We start from the raw sequence: 18,935 nt of genomic DNA on the forward strand, positions 1-18,935 counted from the left end.
AATCTCAAAATGAACGTGTGTAAGGAAAGTAGAGTTTTTTATTGATCTGTAAATAACCAAGAGCTGTAGCTGATATTTACTATGCATCTGTACATGAAACTGTCCAAGATGAGATAAACAGCTATTGTTTCCCAAGGGGTGTGCTGAACAAGAAAATGAAAATGGAAGCAGCCTTACTATCACCATGTTTTTGTCTTTTATCAGTGTTTATCCTAAAAGAACAGTCATATCTCATTATAAAACAATGTCTTTTCAGAGCTCCTTCAAACTCTGCAATCATATAACATAAATAATCAACAAAATTATATTTGTGTGCATTGTGTGCATTATCTGAGCCACATGCAGAGGAGTACAGTACTAGCTATTTCTGTACTCTAGATAAATATAAGATGACACAGGATAACATGTTTGGGCTTGAAGCAGAAACACCAATAGATCACATTTGCTGAAGTTACAGTCCTGTGGGGCCACTCAACCTGGCACGCTCTTGGAATGAAGTTTCTGCCCTATTAATTTAAAACCAGCTTGTTAGAAAAGTGTGTGCCAGAAAATATAAAAGGCACAATATCTGACTTTTCATTGCATTGCTTCTCAAATACTCATTTTCTTCCTTGATAACTGAGTGCATGATGACTGTAAAATGATATGCCAGTGCTATGATATAGTTCACGTCCACTGCGTGCAGATGGATATGAATGTATGAGGTGCAATAGAAAAGGAGAACCATAATGGTTAAGTGAAATTAAGATTCAAAAATATTTGAAACCAAGCTTTGTACTTCTAAGAGGGGGGAAAAAAAAAAGAAAAAAGAAAGAAAGAAGAGAGAAGATAGGTTAGACACAAATCCATTTATCTACAGATCTGAAGGAACAATCCCTTCCCTGGCTATACATGATGCAAGCACAAGTTCCTCCTCCAACTTACAGCTTACATAAAATAAAAGCTTTACCAAAAGTGGTGAAAGAGAGATATATGCAAGAATAGCCAATACCACCAAGTTATAATTTTTGACTTTTTGGCTTATCTTTTAGAATCCTTTCTCTGTCACTTTCTCAGTTTGGTCTCAAAACCAGTTGTGCAATTTTTACCATGGAAATTTCTATCCATCAGCACAAAATTTATGTTCCCACAAAAATGTACGAGGTCAACATCTCAGCATTTCCTGAGAAAAAACTGTTTTACTGAATAATCTTGATCAGCTCAGTTGTTTTGTGTGCATAAACTGGGACTCTTCAAAGCATGTAGGTGCTTTGTGCTTGAAGCACACATTTCAGTGTAAAACACCTCTATGGGCTCTGCTGAGCCAGTGTCAAGCTGAGAGGAGACGAGGTTGCTCAACATGTCACAAAAATAACCTTCACCCCTACAGTCACTGTGAGTGTTGTGAATAATTTTATATTAAGTCACACTGACTAATGCCTGTGGACACAAGAAAATGCAGCAGGCTATGGAATTATTTTTATGTATTTTATGGCTATTCTCTATAATTATTCTTCCTTGGAAATAAACTGTATGGCAAAATGGTTAAGCAAGCTATAAAGATTGTATCTTTTGCACTCCAACAAATTAACACCTTCTAGATGCCATAAATAACCCCAAGATTAAAGCTTATTTTAATAAGAAATTTTCCTGTGATCTCTTTTAATCATTTTCTAACCACTCTGCAGATCACAATTCTCTTCATGATATATTTAAAAGTTACAGTACATTTAAAATTATTGCAGACAATGTCTCGTATTGCCAGAAATTTATTATAAACTTTGAGAAAAAAAACAGCCTGAAACACTTGGGTCTAATTTAAATGTGTAACCTAAGCACCAGGGGAGAAATCAGGACGTAATCTGTGAAACATGTATTTATCATCAGACATGCAGAATATCAGGAAACACCTACCATCATCCGCATCAGTGACGTTGAAGTTGAGAATAGCAGATCCTGGAGACAGGTTCTCCATCAAAGACGTGCTGTATGAGGTCATGCTGAACACTGGTGGGTTATCGTTGATGTCCAATATATTGAAGTACACTCTGATGGTAGTAAATTGACCTCCCCCATCTTCCGCACGGACGGTGAGAATGTAATACTGCTGTGCTTCGTAGTCCAGCGCGCGAGTCAGGTTGAAGACTCCAGTAACGGGATTCAGGAAGAAGATACCCTCTTCATCATCTTCACTAACGGTATACGTGATTTCACCATTGATACCGGAGTCATCATCAGTGGCTAAAAAAAACAACCCCAACAAAACACGAAAACAACACACAGAAGGGGAGTCATCATCAGGGGCTAGAATAGCTGCCACTAAGGAACCTGCACAGCATGACAGGACAGCAAAATCAGTCACTCACAAAAGGCACCTCACTGCTGTGGTCAGAGCCAGCTCATCATCAAGAAACTCTGTGGAGTAAGAGCTATCCTCCAGTAGATATTCAAAAATCAATATTGTCTGACTAACTACTATTAAAGGGTTCTCAAAGCTGAAAGGAAAAGCATTTAGTATGATGTTTATTTTAAAGGGCTACTGAAAAAAAAAAACCAAAACACCAAATAGAAATAGCCATGAATACTTGTTTTAAACTTTAAACGGTAACATATCCATATGAACTGGGGTAAAAATACCTTTTCTACTGCTAGGTATTTTCTATCTACAACTCAAAGGACCTTTTCTTCCCCTCAGACAAATACAAGTTCTGAAACTTCTAGATATCCTGTTCTAAATGCAGAAACTGAAACGTCAGTACATAGCAAATATCCCAGCTCTACTTTTTGAAAAAGTGCCTTTGCAGGGTAACTGAGGTTAGAAAATCAGAAACCTAATAGGGGTCTGTTCTTCACTGTTTTCTGACATTCAACTCCTTGTGAATTTGTGCCATTGTTTTCATTTCTGCGTAGCTGCATTCGCATGACTGGCCTATTTTACTAAAGTTTGGAAATTAAGTGTCACCCTTTAGTATTTCAAACACTAATTATAGTTAAGAGCAGCTCATTTCCAAGAAAATAAATAATTTAATTTATTTTCCATGGAACCAGATGAATTGCATGCATTGCAGCACAGTTAACTCTTTTTGAGCAATGTGACAGTGAAAACTGCTTATCATCAACATGAAGAATAGTGCTGCAACTTTCTTTAAACCAGGTGAATATGCTGGTATCTTTTACATCCATTTGATTACCTCAAGTTTTAGCGTTTCTAATTGCATGGTAATTGGTGAAGAGGGCTGTCCCAAAAATGGATGGGGTTTACCAGCCCTCCGGTGAGTTTGCAGCACAGCAGGATCAGGGGAGCTCAGCAGAGAGCCTCACTGAGGCACAGGGAAGGTCCAGTTCCCAACGGCAGCTGCCAGGCTTTCAAGGGGAAGGGGGATTACTCTCCAGGGTAGAGAGCAAAGCCCCAAAGGGGAAACCTCGCAGTGCTTCACCTGCAGACCTGCCTGTCAGCTGCTTCGGGACCACTGGAGAATGGAACAGGAGAAGCTGCAGCACTTCAAGCATAAAATCAGCCTGTTTCTTCCTTCAGCATCCATCACTGCTGAGATGGGTATAAGGCACAAATGTACATCCCATAAATGATTAAAGAGAGAAGCAGCATCTTAGCGTGGAGGGAATTATGCCCACCATTTCCAGGGTTATTCCTGCTAGAACAAACAGAGCCTCAGGACTCTGATAGACAAGAGAGAAGAGCATAGCTGGGGATCAGCAACCAAACCACTCTGTGCTAGACAGATGTCTCGATTACTCGCAGATCAGAGTCCTGAGACGCAGCTGATTGCAGTGTAATCCTTTAATGCAAAACACCACTGAATTAGGGGACTCTGACTGTGAGACAGAACACAAAAGTTGAAGGCATAAGGGTAATCTTAGTTGTCCCAGGCTGAGCCTCCCACACTTATAAGTCAAAGTCCTAAGAAAAGCTTGAACGCTATCACCATGTCATTTGCATCTCCTTTGTTTATAAGTGTTTTAGAACAAGCTTCTAAGATGCTTCAGTTACTAATACTGGCAGATAGTGCTTTTAAACCAGCAGTCTGCAGAAAATGCTGGAAACTGTTTATTGTAAGTAATATTAATTTCTCATCTGGAGACATGTAATATAGCACAGCTTTTGAAAACTTTTTGGTCTAAATGTTTTCTCACTTCCAACCTAACTTTTAAACTTCAAAACACTCTTGCATAAGAAAGAAGCTTTCAAAGAAGAAAACAACAAGTTAAAGTTGGTGATCATATTTAGGAAACAAAATTATCTAAAGGTTGGATTTTCTACAAAAACCTTGCAAAAAAAAAAGGGGTCAAAGATAAGATCAAGGAAGTATGATGTTAGGGTTAGTAATTGAACATATGTAGGGAGTATTATTAAGGAATCGGAGTACTACTGGCTGCTCAATGTTCACCCACTTTGTGATCCTACACTTGATGAATTAAGCACAGTAAGTCATATTCACTGATGACAGCTCACTAAATCAATACTAGCATCACCATGAAATCTTTTTCATGACAGGTTATACTGTTTGTATTCTGTAAGTTGATCCTTCTACTACTTTTCTGTTTGCTATTTTTTAAGTAGTTGCATTCAGAGGCTTCCACTGGGTTACAGGCACAATTCCTATTCTGCAGCTAGAATTTATTTGAGTGGTAACCATTCCTCTATTTCCCATTGAAGAAAAATTTGACCCCACTAGTGATAAAGATTTCCTAGCAAGCAGACTCCCAGCATGATGCGATTCCTTCTGCCTCTCCACCCCACCCCAACAGGCGCCTTCAGAATCTTCTGCTTCCTGGCCAAGTCAGACAAGTCAGCTACCCTCTCCCCCTCAAGTACCTTTGGATTGACAAAATGAAAAAGTTTGGTAAATTTTAGGGCCATTTCCTATTTACCTGGAGTAGCATCTTCTGGGATGTCAAAGGAATACACTGGCTTGGAGAATTTGGGGATATGGTCATTGACATCACTAACAGTGATGTTTATTCTCATGTCTGAGGACTGCAGGCCATCGTCAGCACGAACCAGCAAGGAGTACTTGGAGCGGCGCTCCCGGTCCAGGCGCTTGGTAGCTATCAGGTCTCCTGACTCGGGGTCAATGTGGAAACTATCATCCGCACCACTGATAATAGTGTATGTGACGAGGGCATTGGCTCCCTAAGTGAAAACAGAAGTGGTCAAATCAAGTTATTTGCCAGGAAAACCACATCATAATTTTCAGGAAGACAAGAATCATTCCAGTAACTGCACTTGGCGAGTATTTTTCAGAACAGTTTCCTTTAATAAACAGCCTTTCTGCCCATTCCCTACTTCAATCCCCCAGTAAAGATGCAAACACACACAGTTTTTAATGTGAAATGATGAGATTACCCAGATACTTTTTCTTCACTATTCATAAAAGGATCACATCCAATCAACACCACAAAGCTCCGATACCTGTTTAAATTTCAAGACAGCATCACTGAGCAGTGTAACATCTCCCATCTTAAACAGGGATCAGTATTTATTCTTCTTGGTTTATGTTCAAAGGTTAAGTTAAATCCCTGCAGTGGGATCAGCTCTGCCTTTCCTGCTCTCTGGAGGTGGGATGGAGGGAGGGATGCAAGGACAGAGGAACATGGGCAGCCACACGGCAGCTCCACCAGCTAGCTCGCACGGCAAGAGCTGCAGCTCCTGGTCAGCAGAAACTCACAGAAGCTGTGCTTGCAGCAGCCCCTCAACGGCTATTTTCTGCATGGAAATACATTTATGCCTGTAAATAAACAGCCTCAAAGTGACAAATCATGTGTCATTAAAATCACAGTTCTGATCTTTTGGGTTGTGCTGGAAGTCAAAATCATTCGCTTTTAGGTCAAACAACACATCTCATTTGTCCTTGGAAAAAAAGGATTCATATGGACTTTGAGCATTTTGGTTAAAAGGAAAATTAAGGAGAAGTAAATTTACATAGAAAATTATCACCTACCTTCCCCCCCACACCTTAAACATTGAAATTAGAACTTAGGAAAAAAATACAGAAACTTCCATTCAAAAAACATCGGCACAGAGCATTTTGCCTCAGCCCTACCCCATCACAAACACTGCAAGAAGTCACCTGCATCCAGTATGTATCACTGAATATTATCAAGAAAATGAATTCACCTTACTGTCTCATCTCCGAGGAGTATCAAGGTTTCCTAGAAAAAGGGAAGCTTTGTTTTTATCCACCTCCTGGGGATGGGTTATGTAGTGTGACGCTGCAGCCAGAGGCTGGTACAAGGGATAACAGCAGCTGGCTAGAGCAACCACCACCAGCTTGGGTGGCATTTCCCCCAAAAGCCAGTACTCAGCTACAAATTTTGCTTCTTAGCATACTGACATCACTCTTTAAGGGAAAACAGAAAGAGACCTAAGATCCGGGGGTCATGTCCTTTTTCCAACACAGGCTGAAGGGCACTGAAGGCTTTGTGACCTCCAACATCAGGTACATGTACCTATACCCTGCGTGCTGACTGTGTCAGGCAAGGTGTTCTGGTGGGAAAGCAGGTATTCATGGTGCCCTCTGAAACCAGCCACTGACAGGCAGATGGCACTTCTGCAGGGAACAACAGATTGAAGAGCTCAGGGAGGAAGAAATTCTATAGCTGTTTCATACACTCTTGCCAGAAAGGAAAAAATAACAAAGGTAGTCGCCCACTCATATTTGTGAGATGAGGGACAAAGGTTAGTTACCTGACCTTCTGAGAGTGCCTCATGCCAAACTTTTTCTCTGGAGTGTTGTTTCAAAGAGTCAGACAGAGCTACTGATAACATGAAATTTAGAAAGAAAACAAGCTTCTACAGGTGCCCAGTCCTGAAGAGCTGCATGCAGTGCTTCAGCGTACACAGCATCTGTGTGCTCAGGTGTAGCTGGGGGATGTAACACACTTTCCTGCAATTGTGCAGCTTGGCACAAACATCTGATGATAATTTAAGATTTCAGTGGTGACCACATTCTTCACTGTTTGTTTGACTAGCCAGCTCCTATAGGGAGAGCTAAAATCGCAGTCATGTGTGATACTGGTTTAATCAAGTTTGTAACTTTACATGAATTAAGTGAGAAGCAAAACAAAATACAGATATGCAAAATGTATTAAAAAGCTGTATAAAAATTTCTCATCGACTACTGTCTTTAAAAAGTTGCAAAGTGCTAGAAGCTGTTGTAATTGCTAAAGTATTTGGTACCACTTAACATCTAGAGAATGTCTTTACATCTTTTCTCAAGCCTCTACATTGTCCTTATTATAATGGACAAGGGTTTGGAATTTGCTGCCTTCATACTACCATTTTAAAATATTTGTAGGAGAGATTCTAGTACACAACTCAGCCATGAGTTTTAGGGGTTCTGTCACTTACACTTTTGAAGCTAAAACTCTGATTCTGAAAGCACCTGTGGATGTAGCAAAGGCAGCATGCTGTTTTACTGAGCTGCATACATAAGTTGCACATGCAAAGAAAGAAGCCAGAAAAGCATAATGTTGCAGGAATATTATATGAAAAATAAGGAATGTTCACTGTGCCCTCAACTTCAAAGAAGGTTGGGGAGCTGGGGGGAAAGGCAAGTATGTTGACCCCAAACTGCACATAGCTAATAAAACTTGGACTCTTTGAAAAGGGTTTGAGTTACAAATGTTCTGGTAGGGAATCGAAATCATCCTTTTTTATTAAAAGATTGATTTCTGTCTAAGATAATTCCCACTGGGTGGAGTGCTTCAGAATGGATAACACATCAGGTGCAGTTTAGGAATAGTCAAAAAGAGGTTGGAGCATAATACATTGCTAAAATCTTAGATATCTGTTTGCCATATTGCAGCAGAGAGTGGTAGTTCAATATTTATTTCTTCCTAAACTGAAGACAGTTACATTTTTGTTACTTTCCAAAATCCCATTTTTTGTCTGTATATCAGGCTGCTATCAGAAAACAAAGGAAAGAGTAAAAAGTTCATAATCATGTTCTTACCATTCCTGAGAGTGTTACAACGGTTCCCCATGCAGTTGTAAGATTAAGTACACCAATTAACAGTCACAGGACAACTAACCAAGCTAATATAAAAAAGGCTAGAAATAAAATTCTCTTGAGAGGGTTGAATTACCTTATTATTTGAATGCAAGAATTGCTCGTTGTTGTCAAGTGTAACCCTATATTTTAATGACAACACAAACTTCTTTGCATGTTCATATTGACTTTTTAGGGCTTTTCCCAGTGGAAAAAATTAGTTCAAGTGTTTGAAACAATATGATTAACATTCTCATAACCTACATTCCAAAAGAAGGGAACACATCAAGTTATATGTGGATATATTTGCCTTATGCATACAAGATGACTGCAGTATCCCTCACTAAACCAAGGGGTCAACTGTTTTACGTCAGTTGCTCAAAGGCTTTTGCTAGATGCTTAATAGCTCCTTAGTTGCAGTATCCTCACAGCAATGTATCTAAGTGGGCAAAACTATTTTGCAAACACATTCATGTACAGAGCACATATTTTAACATTATTTCTTTTCCCCTCTTTTTGGTGAAATAAAACCTTCTTTAGGAAAGGATAATATTGATGTTAAGTAGTTCTAATCAAAAGGTGAGCAGGCATTATCAAAAGTTTTTCTGGTTCTCCAAGGCTCGTCTCACATTGATGTTATTGCACACCTTGAAACTGAGCTCAGCTACAACATCTCTGCTTCAAAGCTAAGTTTAGATCTCAAGCTGTGGTCTTAAACTGAATGTCAGTAAATCTTTATCACAAGCTGGGCAGTCTAGCACCTTCACCAGGTCACCAGGTATGATGTATGATGAGACTGATACTAAGACCATCTAAAATGAAATGGGACGCATTTTTTGCCATTACAGGAACCGCTCATTAAAAGATGCTAGGAAAACATGAACTGATTTTATACAAACCGGTAAGCAACCTTCAAGTAATAGAGAATTTGTCTCACTTGTGTGCGTTTGCCCGCGTGTGACTCCACGATACCAAATACAGTTGTGTGAACAGGCCAAACGCAGTTTAAAGTGTGACCACGATGACTCCCAAGGCCAAGGTCTCACAAAGAAAACAAGGGAACAGTTTTTCTGTTCTGAACATGTATTTTCAGAATAGAATTTTTATTACAGATATTCAAATATGAAACCAGGCTCCTACCTCATCAGCATCCATGGCTGTCAGCTGCAATATTTTAGATCCATCTCCTATATTCTCTTCTACAGTCAGATCAAGCATATCTGTGGGGAATACTGGTGGGTTGTCATTGATATCCTGAAGTGTTATTTCCACCTGTAAAAAGCAGGAATAGGAAAAAGTTGTGTGAGCACTGAGAGTTAGACACTGATTGGACCTGAATGTTACAAATCACATAATTTTGAGAGAAATCACATAAATTGTTCTTAATCACATGCATTAGAACATTCTCAAATCAGACCAACAACAGGAAAAGCCCCTCTGGATATTAAAATTCCACATTGTTATAAAATACTCACAGGAAAGCCTCTAAAATAAATAAAGTTAATTTGACTTGTTGATAGCAACTGATTTTAAATGGTCCTAGTCTAGTTTATATTGGAAAAGATCCACTGATAGACTGTCATTGTAATCCTCAAAGTCGGCCCCTGGAGGATAGCTGCCAAGTCCCAGGGCAGGAGATCATTCAACCATTAAATGCTGCCTGACATAAAGATGAGGTGGTGTAAAATTCTCTCTGAAATGTTTATATATTGGCAACTCTCCGTTCTGAGGGAGGAAAAAACACCTTTGCACTTTTTTTTTTTTTAATAATATGTTTTTCTCTCTTCTCAAAGCTCTCCTCTAACTGCAAACATAAACGTTACTTCAGAAGCACCCACTAGCATCTACTCTCCTTGCCTATGTACACCTAAACAAATTTTCATTTCACATGTGGCATTTGTATGCTTTTCCAAGTAGCAATGATAGTTTCTGAAAGGTTGTTGTGTGTTATTTATTCCTGATTTTCCATAAGCAAGATTTCTGCCCTGCTGATGCTAATTCAAAAAGCTGCAGAGCTTCGTTTTCCCTTGTTGCTGGGTATGGCACACAATGTTCCAAAAAAGACAGACAGACAGATAGACAGTCAGTCAGAACACAGCTGTTTTACATTTAGCATGAAAAATAAAGTCTTGCTTTGAACCCAAAATATTAAATGGCCACCAAAATCTGAAGACCCACTAACAAGAAAACTGAGTAGCTGAAGGAAGTCTTGTCTCTTTAGGCTGCACCTTGAATACGGTGTTCAGTTTCTTGCTCACTACAAGAAAGACACTGAGGTGCTGGAGCATGCCCAGAGAAGGGCAACGGAGCTGGGGAAGGGTCTAGAGCACAAGTCATGTGAGGAGCAGCTGAGGGAGCTGGGGGTGTTTACCCTGGAGAAGAGGAGGCTCGGGGGGGACCCTATTGCTCTCTACAACTACCTGAAAGGAGGTTGCAGAGAAGTGGGAGTTGGTCTCTTCTCCCAAGTGACAAGTGATGGGACAAGAGGAGATGGCCTCAAGTAGCACCAGGGGAGGTTTAAACTGGATATTAGGAAAAATTTCTTCAGAAATGGGTTGTCAGGCTTTGGAACACACTGCCCAGGGAGTTGGTTGAGTTACTGTCCCTGAAGGTATTTAAAAGACATGTGGATGAGGAGCTTAGAGACATGATTTAGTGGTGCACTTGGCAGTGTTAGGTTAGTGGTTGGACTCAATGATCTTAATGGTCTTTTCCAACCTAAAAAGATTCTATGATTCTATGATTTATTGCTCATCAAGGAATAGAGAAAAGTAGATAGGGCTGTTGCACAGGAAGGGAGACAAAGGTATGGATGACTTAAAGAAGACAGATAGATTGATAAAGAAAATATTCGTTATACTACAATACCTGCCATGTCATTATCCACAGGGATCTCCCTGCACTTAGATGAAAATATACGGGTTAGGCTGCTCTGGATATAATCAATGAAGAATTTTGGTGATCTGATGTCTACAATTTCTACTACTTCTAGTCACATGCCATAATATTTTCCTTTTTTTTTTTTTTATTATTATTCTGTTTTCATACAGACCACCAATTCCCAAGCCATTCTGATTTGATCACGAGTACAAAACCCAAGATAAGCATTTTAGTGACAAGTGGTTTGGCTGTCCCTGCAGAACAACAGTCACCTAGGCTCACTAGCTGCATTTTTCCATGAGCTCTCAGCGGCTGTACCCTAGGGTCATCTGTCCTCTGTGGGCCTCCTGAGACCACATCCTGAAGGATACTCCATCTTTCTGTCCTCCCAAAGGCAATTGTTTCAGAAAGCCCAACATCTCCACCAGTGCTAGAATTTGTGATGGAACAGATACGGTGTGTAGTGCCACTGTCCTTCGAAGACCCTGAAAATACAAATTGCTATAGACCTCTAAATACTCTGAGAGTATATTTGATCCTAACATACCCATTTCTTCTGCCTCAGAGGTCATTTCTAATGCAGAGGAGGCTGCAAGGAGCTCAAATATCTCCCTGATAAGCATTTTTCCTCCAACAGGATTTCTTCAGAGGGTGGAGACATCTAGACTGTTGTGAACACATTATGGCTACATTGGTCTCTGGTCAGTATATCTGTCACACAGGGGACACCTTCCACCCGGGGACCTAAGTCACCTGCAGTCACATCAAGTGAGTGAGCTTTGGGGTTTTTTTGCCTTTTGTGGTGGGGTTTTGTTTTTTTTTTTTTCCAGTCAGCATTCAGTATTTACGCCCACAGTAGGTTACTGTCACTGTCAGCCCAACAGAAATTTTCCACAGCAGTAAAGGGAACTGAACTGTCTTTAAAAACAGAAGAAACATTACATTAATATTATTGATATACCTGCCTAAAGTGCAAAAAAAACCCTGGTCCTATAGGCTTTATACGGCCTTTTATAGAAGGCCACTTTTTATTTATACCATATTTAATTCCTTTGACAATTCACAAATAGTACACAAAATATTTTTTGTTTCATCGTGAAATTTAAATCCCTGACAACAGAAGCACAAGAAGTGCTGACCAGAGCATCATGAGTGATGATTCGACAACTAACCAACCAGATACAAACTTTCAGAGAATAAAACAGCCTGTGTTGGTTTTCATAGTGACTGCTGCATCCGAGTGACAATTAATCACAGAAATGGGAGAGACGCAGTAGAAAAGAAAGATGAAGGATTTTGCCAGCTATCCTTGCAAGCGGGTCCTGCCCCCTGAACTGGCACAGCAAACAATACATTCTCTTCTGCTCAAAGTATAGCATTTCCCCAGATATGGTTTCAAGGTAAAGCAGCTGTGCAGCTCTGCAGTTTATTTATTCATACCATATATGTCACGCACAGCTAATGTTTCAGCCGCAGGTGACATTTCACAACCAGAACTCCTTTTCATGATGAGAGATTGCCCTTTGTAAAAATCATATGAAAAATATATGACAACTTCTGGGGTTTTGGGTGAGGACCTCTGCATTGCCTACAGCTTGAATAATTTAAAATAGAATCCAAGAATACAGATGGCTAAGGGTTGAGGGACAAAATAAATTAATTATAAAATCAGATTCCAAAGAACTGAAAAAAAAGAGAATATAGAGGAAGTAATTTTATCCTGAAAAATCGGCTCAGAATTAAACCAAGACACTGTATTTTATACTGAAGATGTGTTTTAGATGGTGGAAAAATAAGAAATTTTCAAACAAAGGATGGAAATTTTTAGGAGGAGACCACAGTATTTTTAAAGAGCATTTACACCATGATTTACTATTTATCCACAGAGCTTATATAATGCATACTAGTTCATAATTCACTGTTGGCTAAGTCTAATTTACATCCCTCTGTAAAGTTATCTTTTTATTTCTGATATTACTTGTTACTTCAGCTTAAACACAGTACTGTAAACCTAAGGAATAAGATCCTGGGACGTGCCCATTTGCTGAAATTTTGCTTAACTGATACACCTCTGAGAAAGACTCGAAAAAAATCTTTACGTTTTCCTCAAAACAAAAGAATCCATTAAGGTTTATGCCAAAGGCCTTGTTTAAGAAAGCATACATCCTGAACGTGTTCAGGTGTAAATTGAATGTCCAATCTTCTATCCAGGAGTTCAGAAATTAGTTTTACTTTGAAAATATTTCAGAAGTTCTGATGCCAAACAGAACCTCCAAGGACAACCACAACCCCAAAGCCTTTCATTGGCACAGGGCACTGGAAGATTTCAGCATGTCTTCTCACATCTTTATTGGGGGGAAAAATTAAAAAATCCACAAAGCTTTAACCAAATATCTAAACTGAATGTCTCCCCAACCAATTGTCTGTATCTGTCTAATCCCATATTACGTTTCTGTAAATATATCCATGTATATCACTCAGATTCTTGAAATACATGGTTTGATTAATATCATGTGCTACTAATTAATAATTATGTGCAATTCTACCTCAGACTTAATGAAGGCAAAACAAGGTGTTCATGGCAGTATTACTGGCTGTCTGTACCATGGGCATCGTGTTCAGAGGGTCTACAGAACACATGCTGTGCTTGCACCACCACAAATGGCAAAAATGCCACCAACAGCAGCAGCAAGTACAAGAATAAATATCTACAAAACCAGAGGCCTCAAAACCTAAAACATGCCACAGGAGGAAAAAAAGGGATTTCTCCAAACCTTGGTCCCCAGAACAGTAAGTCACCATTAGGCAACAACGTCTGTACCACTGTAGGAAGCAACAATGACACCAGGCTACATGGAAAGCAATAACGACCACTACTTCCTCCAAATCTGTCCAACATGGGGAATATTCTTGCCTGACCTCAAACATGCCAGTGGTTTTTTTTGTTTGTTGTCTGTTTATTTGGATTGGTTGGTTTGTTGTTCGATATTAAAGTAAGATGCCAAAATACAAACATACAACAAACAACAGAGATTAGCAAAAGTAGCAAGTCAAACAATACAACAAATTTCCATGTCAAATCAAATTTCTCTTTCTGCTGGCTTAGTAACATTCTCACAATAACACCGTATCCCTGCCACTATTAAAGATGGTCAATGCATCCTCATCTGTGACAGTTGGATTGTTGCAGCCTGCTGCCATGGACATTTTCAAAGCAGAGAAAAGTATTAATTACCTTGAACTTGTTAAGATTCTTATTTGCTGTTGAAATTAGTGTCTTGTGTTTTTTCTTCATAAACAAATTCAGAGCAGATAAAGGCAGGGGAGCATTCACCTCAAACAGTTTTGCCTCAATTTACTTTAAACATAGATGTAAGAAAAATAAGAACCCTTTTCTCCATTCAGAAAAACCTCAGGCCTTAACCCATATAAGGAATGATGCTAAGATCTCAATTCATAAAGCATACAGTATCTATTTAAGCATTTAGGGCACAAAACTCAACACAAGAAGTCACTAAGAAAATACCCTCTTTGAATTAATTGGTGGCATTTATGAGTAGTCAGTGGAACAGACACTCTTTACCAAGAGTGATGCTGCAATGTAGTCTTCAGTAGCTTCACACTTTGTACCTAGTTGTGAGAACAATTTATTCTAGAAGGGCAAGGAGAAACTCAGTTATGATGGAAACCAAGAAAAAAGATAATTTTTTGTTAACTAAAATGAATATGAGTTTGAATTTGAATAATATATTCTTATTCAAAATAATTTCTTGAATTAAGAAACAGTTACTAAAAGATGAAGTTTCATTTCTTAGAGCAAAAGAACCAAATCCACTTTAAAAATACTAGTACCCCAGACAATTATTACTGAACAGGCTAGACAAATTCCATGCTCAACATAAAAAACTTAACATGAAAGTTTTACTCTGGAACAAGAAATTGTTTTAGTGACCAAACTTACTGTGTTTATGAGCTACAAAGGTATGTAAAATAAAGCATTGCACTGGAAGGCAACATGCCAAATTCTATTCGATCATAACACCTTCTATAAACCAATGGGCTCATTTGGTCAGAACCTTTCCCTCTTATTCCTCTTAAAATCCCTTTTATTACACTTATTAACATTTATTTTTCTTTTATTTCAGGTGAGTAGGGTTTATAGACAGACTTTTCTAATGTTCTTCCATCCATTGAATGAAAATGAGGGGAAAAAAAAAGATGCCACAGGAAACTTGAATGAGCTCATGTGGCAGCAGCAAGTTTCACTGGGAGTCCCAAAACGCATGCAGTAATTCTTGCTTGCAGCCACCCTATCCATGTTACTCATTCGATCAGAGATCTATAGATAGAACACAATCTAAGAAGAAAGGAACTCCTAGATGTCTCACGCGTTCGATATGTTTTCAAACGTTACAGCTATTTGATTAAAGATCAAACAGAATGGAAAAGCAACAGTTTTTCTTTCAATTTATACGTCGTTGAGTCATTCTTCTTCCCTTTGCTTGCTGCCGTGATGTTCACTGCCTCTCTCAAGAGATACCATCAAATAATCTACAAACAGCATTGGCACACATCGCCTTGAAGACTTTTGTTTATGCTTAAGCCATTATATGACCCTTTATATTTAAAAAATTAAGGAGCTTGTTCTTCTTTGATGGAGACTGAGAGGCAGTGCGTTATCAGTTTTAACATAATAAAATTATTCCATTCCCCATCCATTGCTAAATAGTCTAAATAAAATTCATGATGATAAAAGAGAAAAAATCAACCATTATTACATCCGTGTAAGTAACTGAAGAAACTGGCCACACTAGTAATTTTTCTCCTGCCTCCATCACTTTGTCCTTTTTGTTCACCTAGCAAACTTTGCTAACGCTGAAAACCACACATGTATGTGAAGATTGCTTCTTTATAGATGTGAGTAATCATATTGGCTACTCACATCAGTGACATTACGGTTATACTAAGGGCTTGCAGGACCAGTGCATTTATGATTCCTACAAACTGTAAAGGCAAGGGAACAGAAAGAGGACAAGCAAGCAAAAATGCATGTCCAGAAAGAAAAGAAGAAAAATCCTTTTTTTAAAAAAAATCACATATATATATTGTATTCCTAGAAAATCTATAAAACAATGTTTCTAATAATGATAAAATCCCAAAGGCTATCCTGAACCAGTTTCCCTTCTTGCTCTAACTAAAATACTGTTAAGCAGTAAGCATTGGGGTGAAAAAACCCACTTAATTTTTTAAATTACTCGAATAACCAATAATAGTAGAGCTCAGAAAGGCAGAAAACCTGAACCACAGGCCATGCATATTTACAATTTCCACAACAAGATGGAAAGCCCATTTATAAAGAAAATGTCTTGGGACAAGGCAATAGCTTTTGCTTAGACAGAGGGTGAATGAGGCATCTGAATATCCCATTTTCCAGAAGGCAAACAGTCCCAGTGCATGCTAGTGCAATAAAAATGACATTAGTCTATTGTGCTGCAGGCCAGCAAATCTGTTAAATAGAAATGCAAAGTTGTTAAGAATCCCACTGTTAACATGGGGAATATTGCAGCTGTGCAGAAAATGTAAAAAAAAAAAAAAAAAAAACCAAACCAAACCAAACTTTGAAAAGGCACTCTTGTGGGGAAGGAAGAAAAAAAAAACCCACAGAAGTTTTCAAGTCCACGGGCAGCAGCAGTCACTTGATCTTTGACTCTTGGGGTAACAACTTTCAGGAAAAAAAAAATGTGTAGTGAATGTAATCCAAACTCCTTCTAGTACATTTCAGACAGAGCCCCTAATTTTTGGTGACAGTGACAAACGCGTAGGCAACAAATAGATGTCAGCCATACACATAGCCCTTAGCATCTCTCCACAGGAGGAGACCAGGGCACAAGGCTTAATTTCAGTGTCTGAGCTCAAGAGTACCGTAATGAAAGGGAAGATGTGAAAGCTGTCCTGGGCTAGATGGCTGCCCGCTCCAACCACCCCCATGTAGATCAAGTAAGGAGCCCACAAAAGGCAACAGTTTGAGCCCATTGAGAATAGGGATTAGAGCAGTATTTCCTTTTTCCCTCACAATATCAGGAATTACTACTGATTACCAGGCTTGAAAATGTTTGGAAACTTAGGGCTCAAATGCATTTTGTCAACACGTTTCATTTTCTCCATGAAATAAACATGTATGGAAACATGATTAACAAAATTCATATGCAATGCTGGAATTTTGCAAGTAATTTTAATCCATGGGCTCTAATTCCACTATTTTAACACTGTGTAATTTTTCTGGAGTTAAAATCATATTGTAAGGTACAGTTTAGTATGGCAATTTGATAAAGCATTCATAAAGCATTGATATTTTCTAAAAAAAAAAAATGCTGGGAGATCATAGTGCCTTCAAAAACTCAGTAATTCAACTATCAGAAAAATGATAGAATCATAGAATAGTTCGGGTTGCAAGGGACTTTTAAAGGTCATCCAGTCCAAACCTGCTACAATGAGCAGGGTCATCTTCAACTACATCAGGTTGCTCAGAGCCCCGTCCAGCCTGACCTTGAAAGTTTATAGGGATGGGGCATCTACCACCTCTCTGGGCAACCTGTGCCACTGCCTCACCACCCTCATTGTAAAAAATGTTTTCCTTAAGATCTGATATCTCTTTGATTTCAAGTAACAGTGAAAGCACTTTTTTGTGTTTAACCAATAGTGTTGCAAAGAAAAGGTGTTATAATTCATTTGTTCTTTTTCTTCCCTTTTTTTTGGTTGGTTGGTTTGTTTGTGGATTTTTGTGTGTGGGTGGGTTTTGTTTGATTTGGATTTTTGTGTTTGTGGTGTTTTGATTGTTGGTGTTTGCTTGTTTGTGTTTGTTTTTTTCTTTTTGTTAAGGTGACCACTGAGAGTTGCACTGCCTGAAGTCTTGATTAAATGTTTCACTGCATCCAGAACACTTCATCACGCAGCATAGCCAAAATCTATTACTGCTTGCAAGTGACTCATGCTTTAGCTATGAGAAGACCATAATAAAGAACATCTTACATAAAAATGCCAAAAAGGTTGGTAATTTAATCTTGATTTTACGTAGGTATGCAAGGTCTCTGTGTGCAGCCTGTGCAAACAATAAGGCATTGTCTGGAAACTACCGTGGTTACATCTAACTTTGCAGCAAACTCCAGATGATACCGCCACTGAAAAGAAATGGCTCGTTCTTGTGAGAGAGCTGCAAATACCGCTTTAAGCCAATATGCAGTATGATTTATTCATTCGTGCTAGGGGTCCTGGGTACTATCAGTACCTGGGCAGACTATTCATTAAAACCAGCAACATGGGAAAGAGCATTATTTAGCCCATGAGTACACACATGTGGCTGATAAACTCTGTCCCTCTACATGTTCACAGAAACAGATGAGTAAACACCAGAGCAGCATACAGAAATTAACTTCAGAAAGTGTTATTTGCAGCACTGACTCCTTGCATGTGTACCAGACATCATCGAAGGGGCACAAGCAGTGTCCTGACACAGCCATTAATGGGATCAGCACTGGACCCAGGTCACCAACCCACTGCTCAGCACCTCCCTGGTCTGATGCCAGAAGAAAAGATGCTCTCTGGGCTCCCAGACTGACTCCCTCCACTACAGCCAAGCCATTCATGGGTTCAGGTACCCTGCCAGAGCACTACAGGCAAAGATTTGTCACAACGTTCTGTTACGCACCCCAAAGCACAAGAGAAGGAAGGGTCAGATAGTCAAATCTCAAGAAAGAGCAAGTAAAGCAAACAATTCATCGTATGTTTTACCAACTATTTATTGCTCGGGTGTATTACATGTATAATATAAGAAGTACTCGGCAAAGACAACAACTTCTGCCACAGAAAGTGACCACGAGCCAGGACAGGACTCCAGTACCTCAGCCCCCCAGTCCCAAAACATCTGCAAAGGCTCACAGAGGATGGGGTGGAATAACAAAGTGGGGCTTTGGGGGCTGACTCTGTTGTCTGAAATGCCAGAACAGAAAACCAAATGTTTTCCTAAAGGCAAAGCAAGCCACATAGCCATTCCCGAAATTTTAAACTAAT

General features: G+C 39.1%; 1 protein-coding gene across 1 annotated transcript in view; it reads right to left on the bottom strand.

The window, feature by feature from the left end:
* FAT4 (FAT atypical cadherin 4) overlaps positions 1–18,935 on the bottom strand; it is a gene marked incomplete at both ends in the record, with an annotated part of 122,684 nt that overhangs the window by 39,167 nt on the left and 64,582 nt on the right. Inside the window, 3 exons of the mRNA XM_010150897.1 lie at positions 1,894–2,307; positions 4,870–5,131; positions 9,129–9,260. Coding sequence (XP_010149199.1) covers positions 1,894–2,307; positions 4,870–5,131; positions 9,129–9,260 — 808 coding nt within the window. The remainder of the gene's footprint in view (positions 1–1,893; positions 2,308–4,869; positions 5,132–9,128; positions 9,261–18,935) is intronic.

This window comes from Eurypyga helias, unplaced genomic scaffold (assembly GCF_000690775.1).
Source record: "Eurypyga helias isolate BGI_N326 unplaced genomic scaffold, ASM69077v1 scaffold3074, whole genome shotgun sequence".
Taxonomy (NCBI): Eukaryota; Metazoa; Chordata; class Aves; order Eurypygiformes; family Eurypygidae; genus Eurypyga; species Eurypyga helias.